General features: G+C 39.8%; 2 protein-coding genes across 2 annotated transcripts in view; one reads left to right on the top strand and one right to left on the bottom strand.

Moving 5' to 3' along the window:
* Window positions 1-5,140: 5,140 nt before the first annotated feature.
* The window catches only part of LOC124271050 (zinc finger CCCH-type with G patch domain-containing protein-like), an 87,761-nt gene continuing 76,680 nt past the window's right edge, over window positions 5,141-16,221 (bottom strand). The window contains 3 exon segments of the mRNA XM_046706112.1: window positions 5,141-6,609; window positions 7,540-7,622; window positions 8,597-8,709. Of these exon segments, the coding sequence (XP_046562068.1) occupies window positions 6,471-6,609; window positions 7,540-7,622; window positions 8,597-8,709 (335 nt within the window). The 3' untranslated portion in view covers window positions 5,141-6,470.
* Window positions 14,178-16,221, top strand: part of LOC124271048 — a 51,154-nt gene continuing 49,110 nt past the window's right edge. Inside the window, exon 1 of the mRNA XM_046706108.1 lies at window positions 14,178-14,969. The gene's annotated coding sequence lies outside the window, so the exon portion shown is untranslated. The remainder of the gene's footprint in view (window positions 14,970-16,221) is intronic.

The raw sequence follows: 16,221 nt of genomic DNA, 5'->3' as shown, positions 1-16,221 counted from the left end.
TCTTGTGCACACATTTACATAATTACCTCAGTAAAGCATTAGTTTTTTGGGGTGTTGAGGATATCTTTTCTGCACATGTGAGATAAAATTTCTTTTGCATTGAAGCTCATGCATACATTGTGTCAAGTAAATGATATGCTGTAGTGGTTCTTAAACAAATGATTTATATCATTTGAGCACATAATTAGGCATTGTCAGTGTCACAGAACGTCATTGTCAGTTTCAGTGTTAATGTCACAGTGTCATTGTCAGTTTCAGTGTTAATGTCGCAGTGTCATTGTTAGTTTCAGTGTCAATAACAGTGTCATTGTCAGTTTCAATGTCAATAACAGTGTCATTGTCAGTTTCAGTGTTAATGTCACAGTGTCATTGTCAGTTTCAGTGTCAATAACTGTCATTGTCAGTTTCAGTGTTCATGTCACAGTGTCATTGTCAGTTTCAGTGTCAATAACAGTTTCATTGTCAATAACAGTGTCATTGTCAGTTTCAGTGTTCATGTCACAGTGTCATTGTCAGTTTTCAGTATCATTGCCAGTTTCATTGTCATTGTCAGTTTCAGTTTCAATAACAGTGTCATTGTCAGTTTCAGTGTCAATAACATTATCATTGTCAGTTTCAATATCAATAACTGTCATTGTCAGTTTCAGTGTTCATGTCACAGTGTAATTGTCAGTTAAGTGTTAATGCCACAGTATCATTGCCAGTTTCAGTGTTAGTGTCAGTTTCCGTGTTAATGTCACAGTGTCATTGTCAGTTTCACATAGTGTCAACACAGAGTGTCACATTGTTAAAAACAGAGACAGTGTTAACGTCACTGAGCCACATATTCACAAACAAAATATGTCATTATAACAATCAACCACTCATTCACCGGATGTTAAGGTGAGCTAAGTGGGGGCAGTGCTTTAAGACCCCTCATTATATACAGCTTACAACATTCCAAGGATCAATTTGTCAGTGTGAATGTACTTTCCCCAGTTAGCCTCTGCTCCTGGTCAATCCAACCAACTAATACCCCTGTACATGTCCAGTGTTACAGAACGTCCACACAATGCAGCTCAAACTGGCCCAGGGCGGTCAGTTATTCCTGATCAATCGTCCGTGTAATACTCTGACCTTCAACTTGCTCGTCCAAAACATTAACACAGGTACAGCCCTGTATTCATGAATAAACTGTTCAACATTGCTGTCTTGTTGATAATCATAACTCAGTTTCTATAACTAGGAAAAATCTGGCTCTCTTGAAACGAGTGTTGGACTCATATTTGGACAGAATGAATGTCATGTATGATGTATAGCCAGATCAAGTTCCTATATCAAGATTGTAAACATGGAAATATAAATTGTCAGGTGAATCAACATACATGACCAAGATAACCTTGTGTCTAAATGCATGCACGCAGAGAGAGGGTAATAAATGTAAGAGTGCGTGAGTGAGTGAGCGAGGTTTTATGCCGCATTAGCAATATTCCAGCAATGACAGCAGAAGACACATGAAATTGGTCACAAAAATGAAATTTAAATTATTCAATTACATTTTCCTTTTGAAACTGGGCCAGCTGTTCACAAAAACAAGAAACACATTTATTTTGGACTGTCACTGTACACTGAATTAAGAACCTGTTCGGCTCACTACTTCAGGCGGAGGGGTAGAAAAGTGCTTAAATCAAAGCACATCCATCCCAAACACCTGGGTTTGAATCCCATATGGATGCAATGTGGATCCCTCACTGTGTCCCACTGAACCTTTGAATGGATGGCGTAGGACAACAGAGTTACTTTCATGTTTGTATTACAAAAATATTGACATGAGAGTTAATATCCAATTTATTATTTTCTAAAATTAGTTTACTGTATGAAAACAATAAGCTACTGTCAGAATGATGTCGGAATGCCAGTCCCTAGACCTTGTAGTTATGAAAGGACACCCTTCTTTCATGGAACCATCCGCAAAATGTGATCAAAAACACACCACCAACGACCACGTTTATGGATAAGCTCCCCACAATGCACCAGTGTCTAGAATTATGCTATGTCTAGGCTGCCCAACAAAGCCATCCTTTCATGACAATTATCACTCATATTACCTAAACTTTTCAACAGAGTTTTATTATCTCTTAATGTACGTTTATACCACGCCTGACTTCACAGGCTGATCACTGGAGCGTGTTGAGTGGACCGATATATTCGCTATACATCCCTCATGAAATCCCGCCACGAGGACTGCGACACAGACGAGGTAAGTGCATGTCACAAGCGTGAAGTGAACAAGTTTTTATCTTTGTGAAATAAAGTTATGACGCAGGTTGAAATTAGATACTGGTAAACACGGGATGCTCTGGTGACTGTACAGTTTACATACATCATGATCAGTCTACTTGATATATATCTTGAATCTACTTTACATATACTTCTTCTTCATCAACACCATTGAATATAATCAGGCTTTTGCAGAAAACAGAATTCTGTATTTTCATTCACATCTTTACGTCAGGCTTTTGTATAACACAGAATTCCGTATTTCTCGCTAACTTAGACCTACCAGTACATCTTGATAAAAGTACTTCAAAGACATCTTTGTACACTGCATTGTAGTGGTGGTCCGATTAATTGAAATAATTGGAGATTGGTCGCAGTGACTAAACGACCAAGCAATTGATCATGTTTTCTCATAATCGAACACAAACAATTCTGGAACACTTGTTTTCATCAACAATATTTTTCACAAGGTTGGTTTTGTCTGTTACATTTCATAAGCACTACAAGCTTGTTCGGAAGTCATCAATGAATTTATCTTAAAGACATCAAGAAATTTATGTTCCTAACATACTAGTCATCCTTTAAAGATGTGAAATTTTGCCAAAAAAACCCCCAAAATAAGTACATGTTAATTCCTTATATTTTTGTGCATTAACAAATTTCATAAATGATGCTAACCAATTATTTTCAATGATTGATCGGTGGTAATGAACCAATCATCAATTATGACATTTTAACCAATTCCCAACACTACTGCATTGTTATCAACATCATTGTACATGCTACTGAAAATAATTGAAAGAACACTTTAATTTCTTTAGAGTATGTATAACAGATTAACTATTGTATAGGGTAATATCAAAGTGAGTGAGTGAGTTTAGTTTTATGTCGGTAATGTCAAAGAATCCAGTGCTTTTTCATTTCTATTGAGTGGTATATTCAGAATTCTGCTTTTCATACTAACTTAAAACCTGCCTGCATCCCAGATATTCTGCAGTTTCCAATCACAAATATTAGATCGTCATTTAATTTTCTAAAAAATGATGAGAGAATTGATATATTCAAAATTAACTGATCAAAGCATCAGTGAATTTTCCAGTTGATGGAGGTGTTTCATTTTGAAGCATGAATGTTTTGGAAGTCTTGGTATATTAAAGTATGTCATGAAGTGAAACAAGCAAGAAGAGAGCTCACAGCCGGATGTTCTTTGTGGACATTTCAGGCTAACAGCATGGGGTCTGGCAGCAAGGCAGGCCGAGATGAACCTCATTTATTTTGGGCATGACTAAAATTGATGAGGGTGTAGAGTGTACGCTGACAACATCTACTTGTATCGTGTGACCTTTTGTCAAAATATGAAAATGCTCATGGGTACAAGGTCAGGTGAACTTCCCGTCTCCTACTACATTCAGCCTGCCCTACATTTGTGAGGAGTGAGTGAGTGAGTGAGTGAGTGAGTGAGTGAGTTATTTCATGATGATAGATGTTCTCATTGCATAGGTACAAGTAATAGAAGAGATAGAAGCGTAATTGTATAATTATAAAACATGGTTGTTTACCGAGAAAGACCTTGATCTCGTCAATTTGTATGACCCTCTGTTAACCAAGCAGAACCCATGCTGAATACAGACACTAGAACATGAAAATATTCTTTCTGAAACACACTTTGCATGATTGTTGCTGTGTGTGAAGAACCGTTGTTTTGGGAGTGAGTGAGTTTAGTTTTACGCCGCACTCAGCAATATTCCAGCTATATGGCGGCAGTCTGTAAATAATCGAGTCTGGACCAGACAATCCAGTGATCAACAGCATGAGCATCGATCAGCACAATTGGGAACTGATGACATGTGTCAACCAGGTCAGCGAGCCTGACCACCCGATCCTGTTAGTCGCCTCTTACGACAAGCATGGGTTACTGAAGGCACATTCTAACCCAGACCTTCACGGGTCCCGTTGTTTTGGAGGTATATCCAAAAATAGGTGCACTTATAGAATACACGTTGTTAAGGCTACTCTATTCTCAGTCTACTACTACATTCAGCCTGCCCTACATTTGTGAGTGAGTGAGTGAGGGAGAGAGCGAGCAAGGTGAGTGAGTGAGTGAGTGAGTGAGTGAGTGAGTGAGTGAGTGAGTGAGTGAGTGAGTGAGTGAGTGAGTGAGTGAGTGAGTGAGTGAGTGAGTGAGTGAGTGAGTGAGTGAGTGAGTGAGTGAGTGAGTGAGTGAGTGAGTGAGTGAGTGAGTGAGTGAGTGAGTGAGTGAGTGAGTGAGTGAGTGAGTGAGTGAGTGAGTGAGTGAGTGAGTGAGTGAGTGAGTGAGTGAGTGAGTGAGTGAGTGAGTGAGTGAGTGAGTGAGTGAGTGAGTGAGTGAGTGAGTGAGTGAGTGAGTGAGTGAGTGAGTGAGTGAGTGAGTGAGTGAGTGAGTGAGTGAGTGAGTGAGTGAGTGAGTGAGTGAGTGAGTGAGTGAGTGAGTGAGTGAGTGAGTGAGTGAGTGAGTGAGTGAGTGAGTGAGTGAGTGAGTGAGTGAGTGAGTGAGTGAGTGAGTGAGTGAGCTAGGGACACCAACGTACTTACGTGTACACATTGCTTGATGCCGAAAGCCAGACAGGGACCAACAAGTACCATATTTTAACGTCTTTTGGTATGACGCGGTCGGGGATCGAACCTGCGACCTTCCGCTCTCCGGGCGGACGCTCTAACCACTACACCACGGAGGCGGTCGCTGCCCCAGTGAAGAAACAATGCCAAAATGTGCCTTTGAAAATGTGTACTCTCAACATGTTAACTGAAGTCTAGAAGTCAATGAGTAAACAATAGTCTTCAGAATGATATAGGACTCTACATTAAACATCGCTAATGAAATAAACCAGTTGTTACCCATAAAGTTATTTGATATTTTTTATTTTCTTTCAGTGGTACATTGCTGAAAACTTCTATTTCCCTTCAATTTATAAAATTAACTTCAAAACCAACCTGATATTCCATTTATTTAAAATAGTCTGCCTCTTAGCATATTGATGTAGAACAGAAGATGAACTTGGCATGTACAGTGGCACCATTATATTGTGGCTATTTCATATTTCATACATCCTGTAATTTCTGAGTGCCATGGCATGTACACCCAAATGGAATACTGTCTAAGGTACGAATGGACAAGAATTTGTGTAGGTTTTCATTGGTTGCGATGACAATTTGCAAACTGAGGTTGCAATCAGCAGTTTTCAAGTTATCTGACAGTGGCCTGTACATGATGAAGTCTGGACCAGACAATCTAATGATTGATATTATGAGTAATGATATATACCAGGATGAATTTGACCATCCAATCCACGTTACTTCTTACAGGTGAGTATAGGTTGCACGGAACAAGTCCTAACCCGGAACCCACATGGGCTCATTTTGTATAATCACAAATCACAAATTATGGTATCAAGTTGAACATATATTTTCTTCCCATGAAAATACTGTGCATAAGTTATCATAGCTTTTATAGCTTCATCCACAACCTGACACCATCTATGACAACTCTTGATCATTCAACACCAGATACTCCTCTGTACAGTTGACCAATCATAGGGTATTCTCTTACTTTAGGGAACAGGTTGATATTTGCAATTGGGATACAATGATATTTGGGATTTTATGTACTCTATATCTGCGGGTACATATATTCTTGTCACGGACAGTACTGGATCTTTGACACAGGCCACACTGGATATGGGGTAACACATTCTTGTTATGGACAGTACTGGATCTGTGATGAAACATTCTTGTGACAGACAGTCCTGGATCTGTGATACTACATTCTTGTCACAACAGTACTGGATCTGTGACACCACAATCTTGTCACAAACAGCATTGGATCTGTGACACCACAATCAGTATTGGATCTGTGATGACACATTCTTATCACAGACGGTACTGGATCTGTGATACCACATTCTTGTCACCAACAGTACTGGATCTGTGATACCACATTCTTGTCACCAACAGTACTGGATCTGTGATACCACATTCTTGTCACCAACAGTACTGGATCTGTGATACCACATTCTTGTCACCAACAGTACTGGATCTGTGATACAACATTCTTGTCACCAGCAGCACTGAATCTGTGATACCACATTCTTGTCACCAACAGCACTGGATCTGTGATAGCACATTCTTGTCACTAATAGCCTTGCAGCAGTTTGTCGAGCAAGTAGAAGCAGACGTCAAAACACCATGAGTTTCTTGCTGTCACTCCGACTCTGCTTGTGTTTTTCCAGGGTGACCTCAGATGACCTCAGTTTTGCAAGGTAGGTTTCTGCAGAGGAAATCTTTTGCCGAACTTGTTCTGCAACCCTTTTGTCCCTGGGTAAAGACAGAACAGAAGTTCAAGATAATTTTCTGACAGCTAAAAACCCTATTATATCCTTTGTCATATTTATCTGGCTGTGAATGTAAGCCATGTTAGCACTTGAAGATGGACTTAACACTCTAGTAAGTTTAATTCAATTCATTCTAACATTAATATGAGTTGGATGACATATCTCCGTCTGGTGCAATTTGCCACTGGAGTTTGGCTACTTACACCTCATTTTTGGTAATCATTGTCATTTGAAAGCTTCAGTTCAGTGGAGAAACAAATAATGCAGTTCAGCACTTTTCAACATCCCAAATCATCAAAAGGCACCAGTTCACAGTTATACCAATCCCTACAGCAAGTTTCATCAAGGTAATATTCCCAGGAAATATACAGATTTGGAGTTATGGTCCGGACATGAGCACAAACCTTATTTTAAGTGTATGTCAAAGTCATCAAAGCCAAAAATGTTTAAAAAATAAAAATCTCAAATCAAATGGCTCCAGTTCACTGCTACACTGATCTGTATCACAAGTTTCAGCAAGAAACATTCAACAGTTCAGGAGTTCTGATCCAGAAAGGTAAAAACAGACCATTTATCAACAGAGAGGATAATAATACAGGAAATGATGGCCACTGGAGCACAGTCAAAAACATAACCACAAAAGTAACTAGTACTAGTACTTCACAGAATTTTCTCCACAAACTTTCATTTTTTGCAGTAAATATCCTGCTTAAATTTAAAATTACTGATGAAATTCATGTAACTGTCAGTCAAAGGAAATATCCAAGTTGAATTTATGTCAAAATGTAGCTAAGTTTATTTCTCACTGAGTGTTTTAGATATCACGAACAGATATCTCTGCATGTTTGTCATAAATTAGTTTTTCAACCATCAAAATATTTAAAACCAATAACTGAGAAAAAACTCTTCTCACCTGTCTTGGTTGCGTGCAAGAGAAGCACGTAGCCGTGTCAATTCCTTTTCCACTTTACGAATCTCTTCATATGTTTGGAAAGCCTGCAACATACATATGCCATGAATTACACTTGACTTCTGGCCCGGTGGTACAAGCCACTTCAATGTACTGAATTGTATCCCTTAGTCATGCCAGGATCTGCTAATTGGTGTTTCAGATATTACATTTGTCATGACCAGGATCCTCCACTACCTCTGTTTGTGGCTTTCACCAAAGCCATAAATGTCTCAGGCTTTCTTCTAAAAATATAACCAAACCAAATTCACTCCCTCACTGACAGATCACAGAGAGACTGCTGGAAGCACAAACCCTTTCTCCATCCAGGTGATTTGTTTGTTTGTTTGTCATTTTATTGTTGAATGCCACACTCAGCAGTATTTCACCTGAATGGAATAAAAGTCGGGACCAGTCAGTCTAGTCCCTGACATCATGAGCATTGATCAACACATTTTTGTCAACTAAGTCAACAACATGATCCCATTAGTGACCATTTCTGGTGTCCCCCGCCGTGATATTGCCGAAATATTGCTAAAAGCGGCATTAAACCAAAGTCACTCACTCACTCACCCATTAGTGACCAATTACTACAAGTATGAGTTGTTGAAGATCCATTGTAACGCTGATCTGCATGGGCAAGGAACAAGATCCACAATGGCAACAAACAAGCTTGAGTCAGCTGAAGACCGATTTCAACCTGTATCTTCATGGGTTGGTTGGTTTGTTGTTTAACACCGCACTCAGCAATATTCCAGCTATAAGGCAGTGGTCTGTAAATAATCAATTCTGGACCAGACAATCCAGTGATCAACAGTGTGAGCATCGATCTGCACAATTGGGATACCAAGTCAGCGAGCCTTACCACTGATCCTGTTAGTCGCCTCTTATGACAAGCATGGGTTGTTGAAGACCCATTTTACCCCGGATCTTCACAGGTTATCTTCATGGGATACATTTAAGCTGGCTCTATAAACTGTATTCATACAGATGTATCAGCTGTCAAGCTCCACACTCTCACCTGTATGTTGAGGTGCTTGTCCGACTTCTTGCGGAGTTCTGATTCCGGGATGTGCTGACTTGTCTTGGACTTGTTGCCACTTGCATGATGGGATACAAGCTCACTCAGATTACCTGAAAACAAAATTCATTTATTAGAAGAACATCCAGTTTATCCCAATCATCTTTGAACAGATGATAAACAACATTCACACATGAAGGCATTCCTTATGACAGGAGCAAGCCAATGTTCATAACACATGAACAAGAGAATTTTGTTTTCTTAAGAGGAGAAAGTTATGGCGAACTAGGGGTTGTTAGACTAAACATCCCATGGAGGAAACCAAGGGACCTATTCTGCCCTGTAATCTCCACATGGAGACAGTATCAGGTAAAAGGAAGTGTGCCCTAACATTCCCATTAGAGACAAGAATAGGACACTGTATGAGGACCTATTCTGCCCTGTAATGCCTACAGAGAGACAACCATTAGGTACTGGGAGGTGAGGTTTGGCTTAACAGCTCCCTGCATTACAAGACAAGAATGGAATACTGCATGAGGACCTATTCTGCCCTGGAATCTCCAGAGACAACCATTGGGCACAAGGAGCCCAGTCTGCCCTAACATCCTCATGTACAGAATAGCATAGGGCACTGAATGGGGATCTACTTTGTCCCACAATCCTCACAGGGAGTCTGGGTACTGAGGACATATTCAGAGTGTCCTGGAATCTCCACAGTGATACAAGAATTGGCTACAATTGGTTGAAGTCTAGCCTAACATCCCCATGACAGACAAGTATATGACACTGCATGGGGACATGATGTCTACTCAGAATGCCCACAGGGAGACTGGGTACTGACGGCTTATTCTGCATTGGAATCCCCACAGTGAGACAAGAATTAGGTACAAGGGAGAGAAGTCTGCCCTAACAACTTATTATGCTTGAACAGATAAGATTAGCATACCAGAAGACATTTTATTATTATTATTGTTATTGGATATTTATATAGCGCACATATCCACGCACTAGTGCATGCTCAAGGTGCTGGTATTTCTTTCCTCGATCATTGGATGTCAATCTCAACAGCACATCTTCTTATCAATCTCAACTCCCTGGGGGAGCATACAACTCTTGCTGCCACAAGGTGCACCGAGTTATTGCAGCTTTCACATCCTTACGAGGTACCCACTCACAGCTGGGTGGACTGGGACACATAGTCACAGTACTTTGTCCACGTTTACTGCACGTTGCTGTACCAGCAACTAGGTGTTTGCACGAATTCATGGGGCCACTATCTGGTCATATACTAACATTTTCTGCCCTGGAATCCATGCAAGGAGACAAGAATTGGGTAATGAAATCTGGTATAACATGCCCATGAACATGCCCATGAATTACAAGACAGGAATGGAACACTGCATGACAGCCTATTCTGCCTTGGAAACCCCAGAGAGAGAGGTGAGGTGAAGTGAGGTGAAATTGGGTTTAACATCGTGCTTGAGAATATTTCGCTCATATGACGACGTGCATGCGTGTGTATGTGTATATGCGGCTGCTTGTACTAGCCCAGACTGAAGCTGGTTTTATAGTGCTAGCTCACTGAGATACCATGCCGCAGTGAAGCATGAATACCCCACTCAGACACATTATACTGACTCCGAGCCGACCAGTCCTTGTTGTACCCATTAATGCCCAGCGCCAGGCAGGGACCAACAAGTACCATATTTTAACGTCGTTTGGTATGACGCGGTCGGGGATCGAACCCACGACCTTCCGCTCTCCGGGCGGACGCTCTAACCACTACACCACGGAGGCGGTCACACCAGAGAGAGACAACCATTGGGTACTTATAAGGGGCTGAAAATCTGACCTAACATCCCCATGAAGACACAAGAATGGGAAACTGCATGATGACCTACTGTGCCCCAGAATTGTCACTGTAGAAAGATTACCATGAGGTACTGAGATCCCACGTGTTCTGCACCAGAATCCCCACAGAGCGACAAACATTATGTGTCAGCTTAATACTGTGTGCCTATCACAGAGACATATTTTTTACATGAAATCTCATCTCCAACTTACAGCCCCTTAGATGATATAATCAAATCTAAACATGTCACCTGCGGCTCCAGATAATTTTCAGGATAATTACAACCATATTTCAAGGATGCTTCATCTGAAAATTTCAAACCAAATCCTTTCAGAAATAACAGAAGTTTAACTTTAGATTACAAAGCCTTTTTTGTCATGGCATATGAGAGCCCCATCTCTCTAGTCGCACATAAATCTTGATGTCAGGATATCATATAAGCCTTCAATTCACCCTGTCATGCCCACAGCGTGGTCTGTGTGTCTGTCTGCTGAGCCATGGACTCTATAGAGCTGGCAAAACATGCGAGTCAGCAGTTTTAGCCAACACAGCAGGTACAGGGTTTGACAAGCACACACTACACAATGAACATGTACAGTACAAACAGTGGCCGGGTGCATGTAAATCTTCTGATTTTATTATGCAAAAAAATATCTATTAAATCCATCAAGTGGCTCCTCATTCGATTGTTTGCCATGTTATATAAGGCTGAATGGTACATTATAATTTGTGAAGATCGTATCTGCAGGTCCATGTTTAAGATATGCTGTAATATCTTATGCTGATGTTAAAGTGTCACAACATTATGGGGCTGGTTGTGTAGGAGTGGTCTCGCTTTTCACATGTTGGTTTGTGGGTTTGCTGGTTGGTTGGTTGGTTGGTTGGTTGTTTAATGCTGCACTCAGCAAAATTCAAGCTATATGGCAGTGGTCTGTAAATAATCGAGTCAGGATCAGACAATCCAGTGATCAACATCATGAGCCTTAATTTACGCAATTGTGATACAATGACATGTGTCAACCAAATCAGCAAGCCTGACAACTCGATCCCATTTGTCACCTCTTACGACAAGCATTTTTCATGTTGGGACGAGTGAGTGAGTTGAACTGTTTAATGTAACTTCAGGCTATATTTCAGCAAAGTCATAGAATGGTGAAAGACAAATTACACAAGAGAAACTGCTCACATGTAGGGATGAATCTTGGCCATCAGGGTGCCTATTCTCGAATGTGTCCCAGCTAAGACATATCCTAACCAGTTAGGACAGGAGTTAGGACATCCTACCGTTAGGATAAGACCCATTCTCGAAACGATCCTATCCCTGTCCTAACTTGAGCTACTGATCCTAGCTAGGATAGCGAGCTCTTCAGGTGAAACAGAAAAACCTTCATTAAGTTGGGGAATCCCCTGAATATTACCCAAGATTCATTGCATGAAAAACACATATAAGGGCAACTACAATCTCGTTTACAAGGTAATGAAAGACTAAAAGTCAAAGTAAAGAGCTTGAAAGCGGTGAAATTCAGCTTTTGATGGACTTAGTAGATCTAGAAGAAATTATAAATTATTATAGTTATAACTAAATTTCATATCTTGTATGAAAAATACTCGAATAGATTTAAAATATTGAATGAGATTTTTTTAATATCTATTTGTTCAAATTACCATACTTCCAGAAAACAAATATTGTTATACGTTAATATATATGCGATATTTTCATCACTTTATATTAGTTAATGAAGTTTTTGAAAATTCATTTATTGAACAAGGAGATAACATTTTTCTTCAGAGTTTGAAAGTGTGCCAAAAAAGCAATCAGATTTGTGCAAAAAATATTTTCATTTTATTTTTTTAATGAAAATCATTATTTGAACTCCCATTATGCGTCATCTCACAAAGTGAAAATTCACTTCTTAAATAAACAGGAGTTACTTCCCTTATCAAGTTGGCCTTGACATTGAAATTTTACAGCAATGTGACAGAAAAGAGCAATGTTGTGAATAAAAAGGGTTAGAATAGGTAAGAATTGAACAAATCTCTTTTGTAGATCTAAAGAATATGTGTATTGCAATAAGTATGTCTATTCACTACCGATACATTCATAACATAAATTAAAATAAAGTTTTCTTAAAACTGATCAAAACTGTGTGCTGTTATTTGTTTGACGTCAAAATTGGTGATCAAACAAGTACCACACCATATTGATTTCTATGAAGATAGACTTAGGACAAGTCAGAACCTATCCTAGTATTTGTCCTAAGTTAGGATATCCTAGGGCTAGGATCCTTTCGAGAATTTGGGCCCAGTTTGATACGTAAACACTTCAAACACTGCCTCAGCTTGGGATCAGTATTGGCAGATGACACAGTAACAGATTACAATACATTTAGAATTACTGAAAGCAAATTCTGTAATATGATCAAGTAATGTGTTAAATCATGCAACCCCTCTCATCCACTAGTATGCCATGTGTATTTGTTTTGTGTTTGTACCATATATGCCATATTTCACCTGAGACAAAAACAGTTCCGTGCCAATTGTACAAAGCGATCTTAACTTTAAGGTGATGGCAACTCACATACCTTAACATAGACTTATGACTGTCAGAGCTCTATGCTACTTTGTATAATGGCACCCTGTTCTGTTCCGAACAATTATTGTGCTCATAATGCTTTGTTAAAAAAGGAACTACACACCTCTGACACTCTGAATGAGAATCATCACTATTAAATGCACACATTATTTTTAAGCAAATATTTATCTCTTCTTATGTTATTAATTTCATATTTTATGTTGTTAATTATTTGTATTTTTGTCAAGCTCTGTGATCCAAAACGAAATCCTTTTAAGGCAATAAAGTATTGTCTGTCATATACACAATAATGGTGAGTGAGTTTAGTTTTAGGCCCCATTCAGCAATATTCCAGCTATATGGCAGCGGTGTGTAAATAATCAGGTCTGGACCAGACAATCCAGTGATCAACAGCATGAGCATCGACCAACACAATTGGGATGCGATGACATGTGTCAACCAAGTCAGCGAGCCTGACCCCGATCCCGTTAGTGGCCTCTTATGACAAGCATGGGTTACTGAAGATCAATTCTAACCTGGATCTTCATAGGTTACACAATAATGGAGCAAGCTGACAAAGTCTGCCTATATCAATGAACTTAGCAGCACTGCAACAGCCTATCCCTGGACATGACTGTTTTAATCAAAGCAGCTTGATCTCCGGAAAATTCAGCCTTTAGTCTTCAGGTGTTTTTAACTGGTTTTATGAGCTTAAACTGTGCCAAATCAATCTGAACGAATTGAGATCATGCAAGAGCTCTCCTAAACCTGGCATGTCAGCTCTCCCAGACTTCAAGTACAAATTCAAAGAGAAACATTAATGGCCAGTACCATAGTTACCAGAATCAATTGTGTTAGCGGAACTTTCCCTCTATAACATCAACAACAGCAATATACAGACAAAACAAAAATAGAAACCGGACTGGAGCCCTCGAGATCAATAACATGCACATGAACAAGATCCTCACTGTGTATTACATCACTGACCAGAAAAACATATTGATTATCGAGTTTCTTTATAATGAAAAGGATTAGGATAACGTCAGTCTCCCCGTTTGATATAAACATCAGAGCGGAGCGTGCACAATTATGGAACTGTACTCGATCATGTGGAAACTGTTCTGTCCCGATACACTCTGACGGACACAGCTGATCGACTGACGTTGTGTAGATGGGGATGCTGTGAGCTGGTTAGCAGATCAGGGGATGTTACAATATGTGGCATAATGCTGACAGATGGGATATATGACACTGAGATGTGATATCACGCTGGAAGAAAGGACTTATAAGACAAAGATGTGATATAATGCTGAGAAAAGGGATATAACAGACAGATGTGATCTTATGCCCGAGAGAAGGGATATATAACACAGATATATGTTATAATGCTGAGAAATTGTATATGTATGACACACAGATGTGATACCGCTGACAGAATGGTTTTATAAGACAAACATGTGACATAACGCTGAGAAAAGAGATATAACAGACAGATGTGATCTAATGTGGAGAGAAGGGATATATAACACAGAGATGACAGTTCTCAGAAGGGAATATGTGAGAAGTTATTTGTATAAACACAAAAATGTGACGTAAATCTTAGAGCAGGAATATGATTGAATGCTAAGAGATGACATCCATGACAGAGACGTGTCATAACAATCAATAAATGGCTATAACAGACAGAGGTGTGAGGTAACAGCAAGACAACGGATATAACACAGTATATTACAATGCTGAGACAGAGATTAGATATTCCACTCAGCGAAGGAGCAGCAGAGAACGTGAGACACCACTGAATGAAAGGATATAACAGATGTGGTATAACACTGAAAGAACAGATATAACAGATGTGGTATAACACTGAAAGAATGGATATAACAAAGGAAAGAAGAATATATACAGATGTATGCAGAGACAGACAAGGTCTATCACTCCATCACTTCACAGTAAGTAATGTTTTTTTCTTGATTAACATTGCACTCAGCGATATTCCTTGGTGGAACTTGGATAGAATGATATGTGTCAACCAAGTCAGACAACCTGACCACCCGATACCGATCCCGTTAGTTGCCTCTTATGACAAGCACTGGTTACTGAAGACTAATTCTAACCCAGCTCTTCACGGGGGCGGCGGTTCAGTAAGTAAACAATAGCTGGCAACTGACGCGCAGTCGAAACCAGGCCAGATGTACAATGAAGGATAGATGTTATGTAGTCCATTATATAATGTACAAGTAGGATAAATGTGACCTTTGAGCTCACAGCATGCTACGAGAAGGTGTTTTTAAACTAAGACTCTAACCACTCATTGCCTGAACAACTGGATACTAGATTCTTCAGAAGTGACCACTTTCATGCACCTGCACACTGACAAGCACCTCAGCACCTTCACACTGACAAACACCTGCATACTGACATGTAACTTCACATTTTCAAGCACCTCAGTCCATTCACAGCAACAAACATCTTCACACTAACAAGCACCTTTGCACTGAGAAACACCTTCAAACTGACAAGCACCTGCACAACACACATTTACACACACCACCTGTCTGTACATAGCAATCAGAGACAATATCTGACCCAGTTCTACTGACAGCAGTATTCCCAACAGCTAGAACATAGCAAATCAATAAATACGTAAATACCAACACACCAGCCTGAATTCCACAGACTGCTGACACTGCTGACACAAAACCAGGAACCTGATACATACTAGTCTACCAATCACAAGATTGCACCAGTATTTTCTACTCTGACCTACATAGTGATGGTCAATACCTGTGCTCTGCATTGAACCGAGGCAGTGGGGTAGCCCAGCAGTTAAAGCGTTCACTCGGCACGCCGAAGACCCGGGGTTCGATTCCCCACATGGGTACAATGTGTGAAGCCCTGATTTCTGGTGTTCCCTGTCATGATATTGCTGGAATATTGCTAAAAGCGGCGTAAAACCATACTCACTCACCCCTCATTGTTCCAGACATTTACAGCACTGAATTTCCACAAATAATCAGAGGTTTCAAATTACCATTATTATAGCCATATCATTTTTGTACCTTTTTTCAAGGTCTTGGTTGTTTATTTCACTGTTTGAGGTATTACCAGACATTTATACAAACTTATACTATGATTCAGAAGTTTTCAATCGCAGTGGTGATGTGATGTGAGTTTGGTTTCATGCCACTTTTAGCAATATTC

Source organism: Haliotis rubra, unplaced genomic scaffold, assembly GCF_003918875.1.
Source record: "Haliotis rubra isolate DU_JTF1 unplaced genomic scaffold, ASM391887v1 Scf157, whole genome shotgun sequence".
NCBI lineage: Eukaryota > Metazoa > Mollusca > Gastropoda > Lepetellida > Haliotidae > Haliotis > Haliotis rubra.
This window is presented reverse-complemented; position numbering and strand designations above follow the sequence as displayed.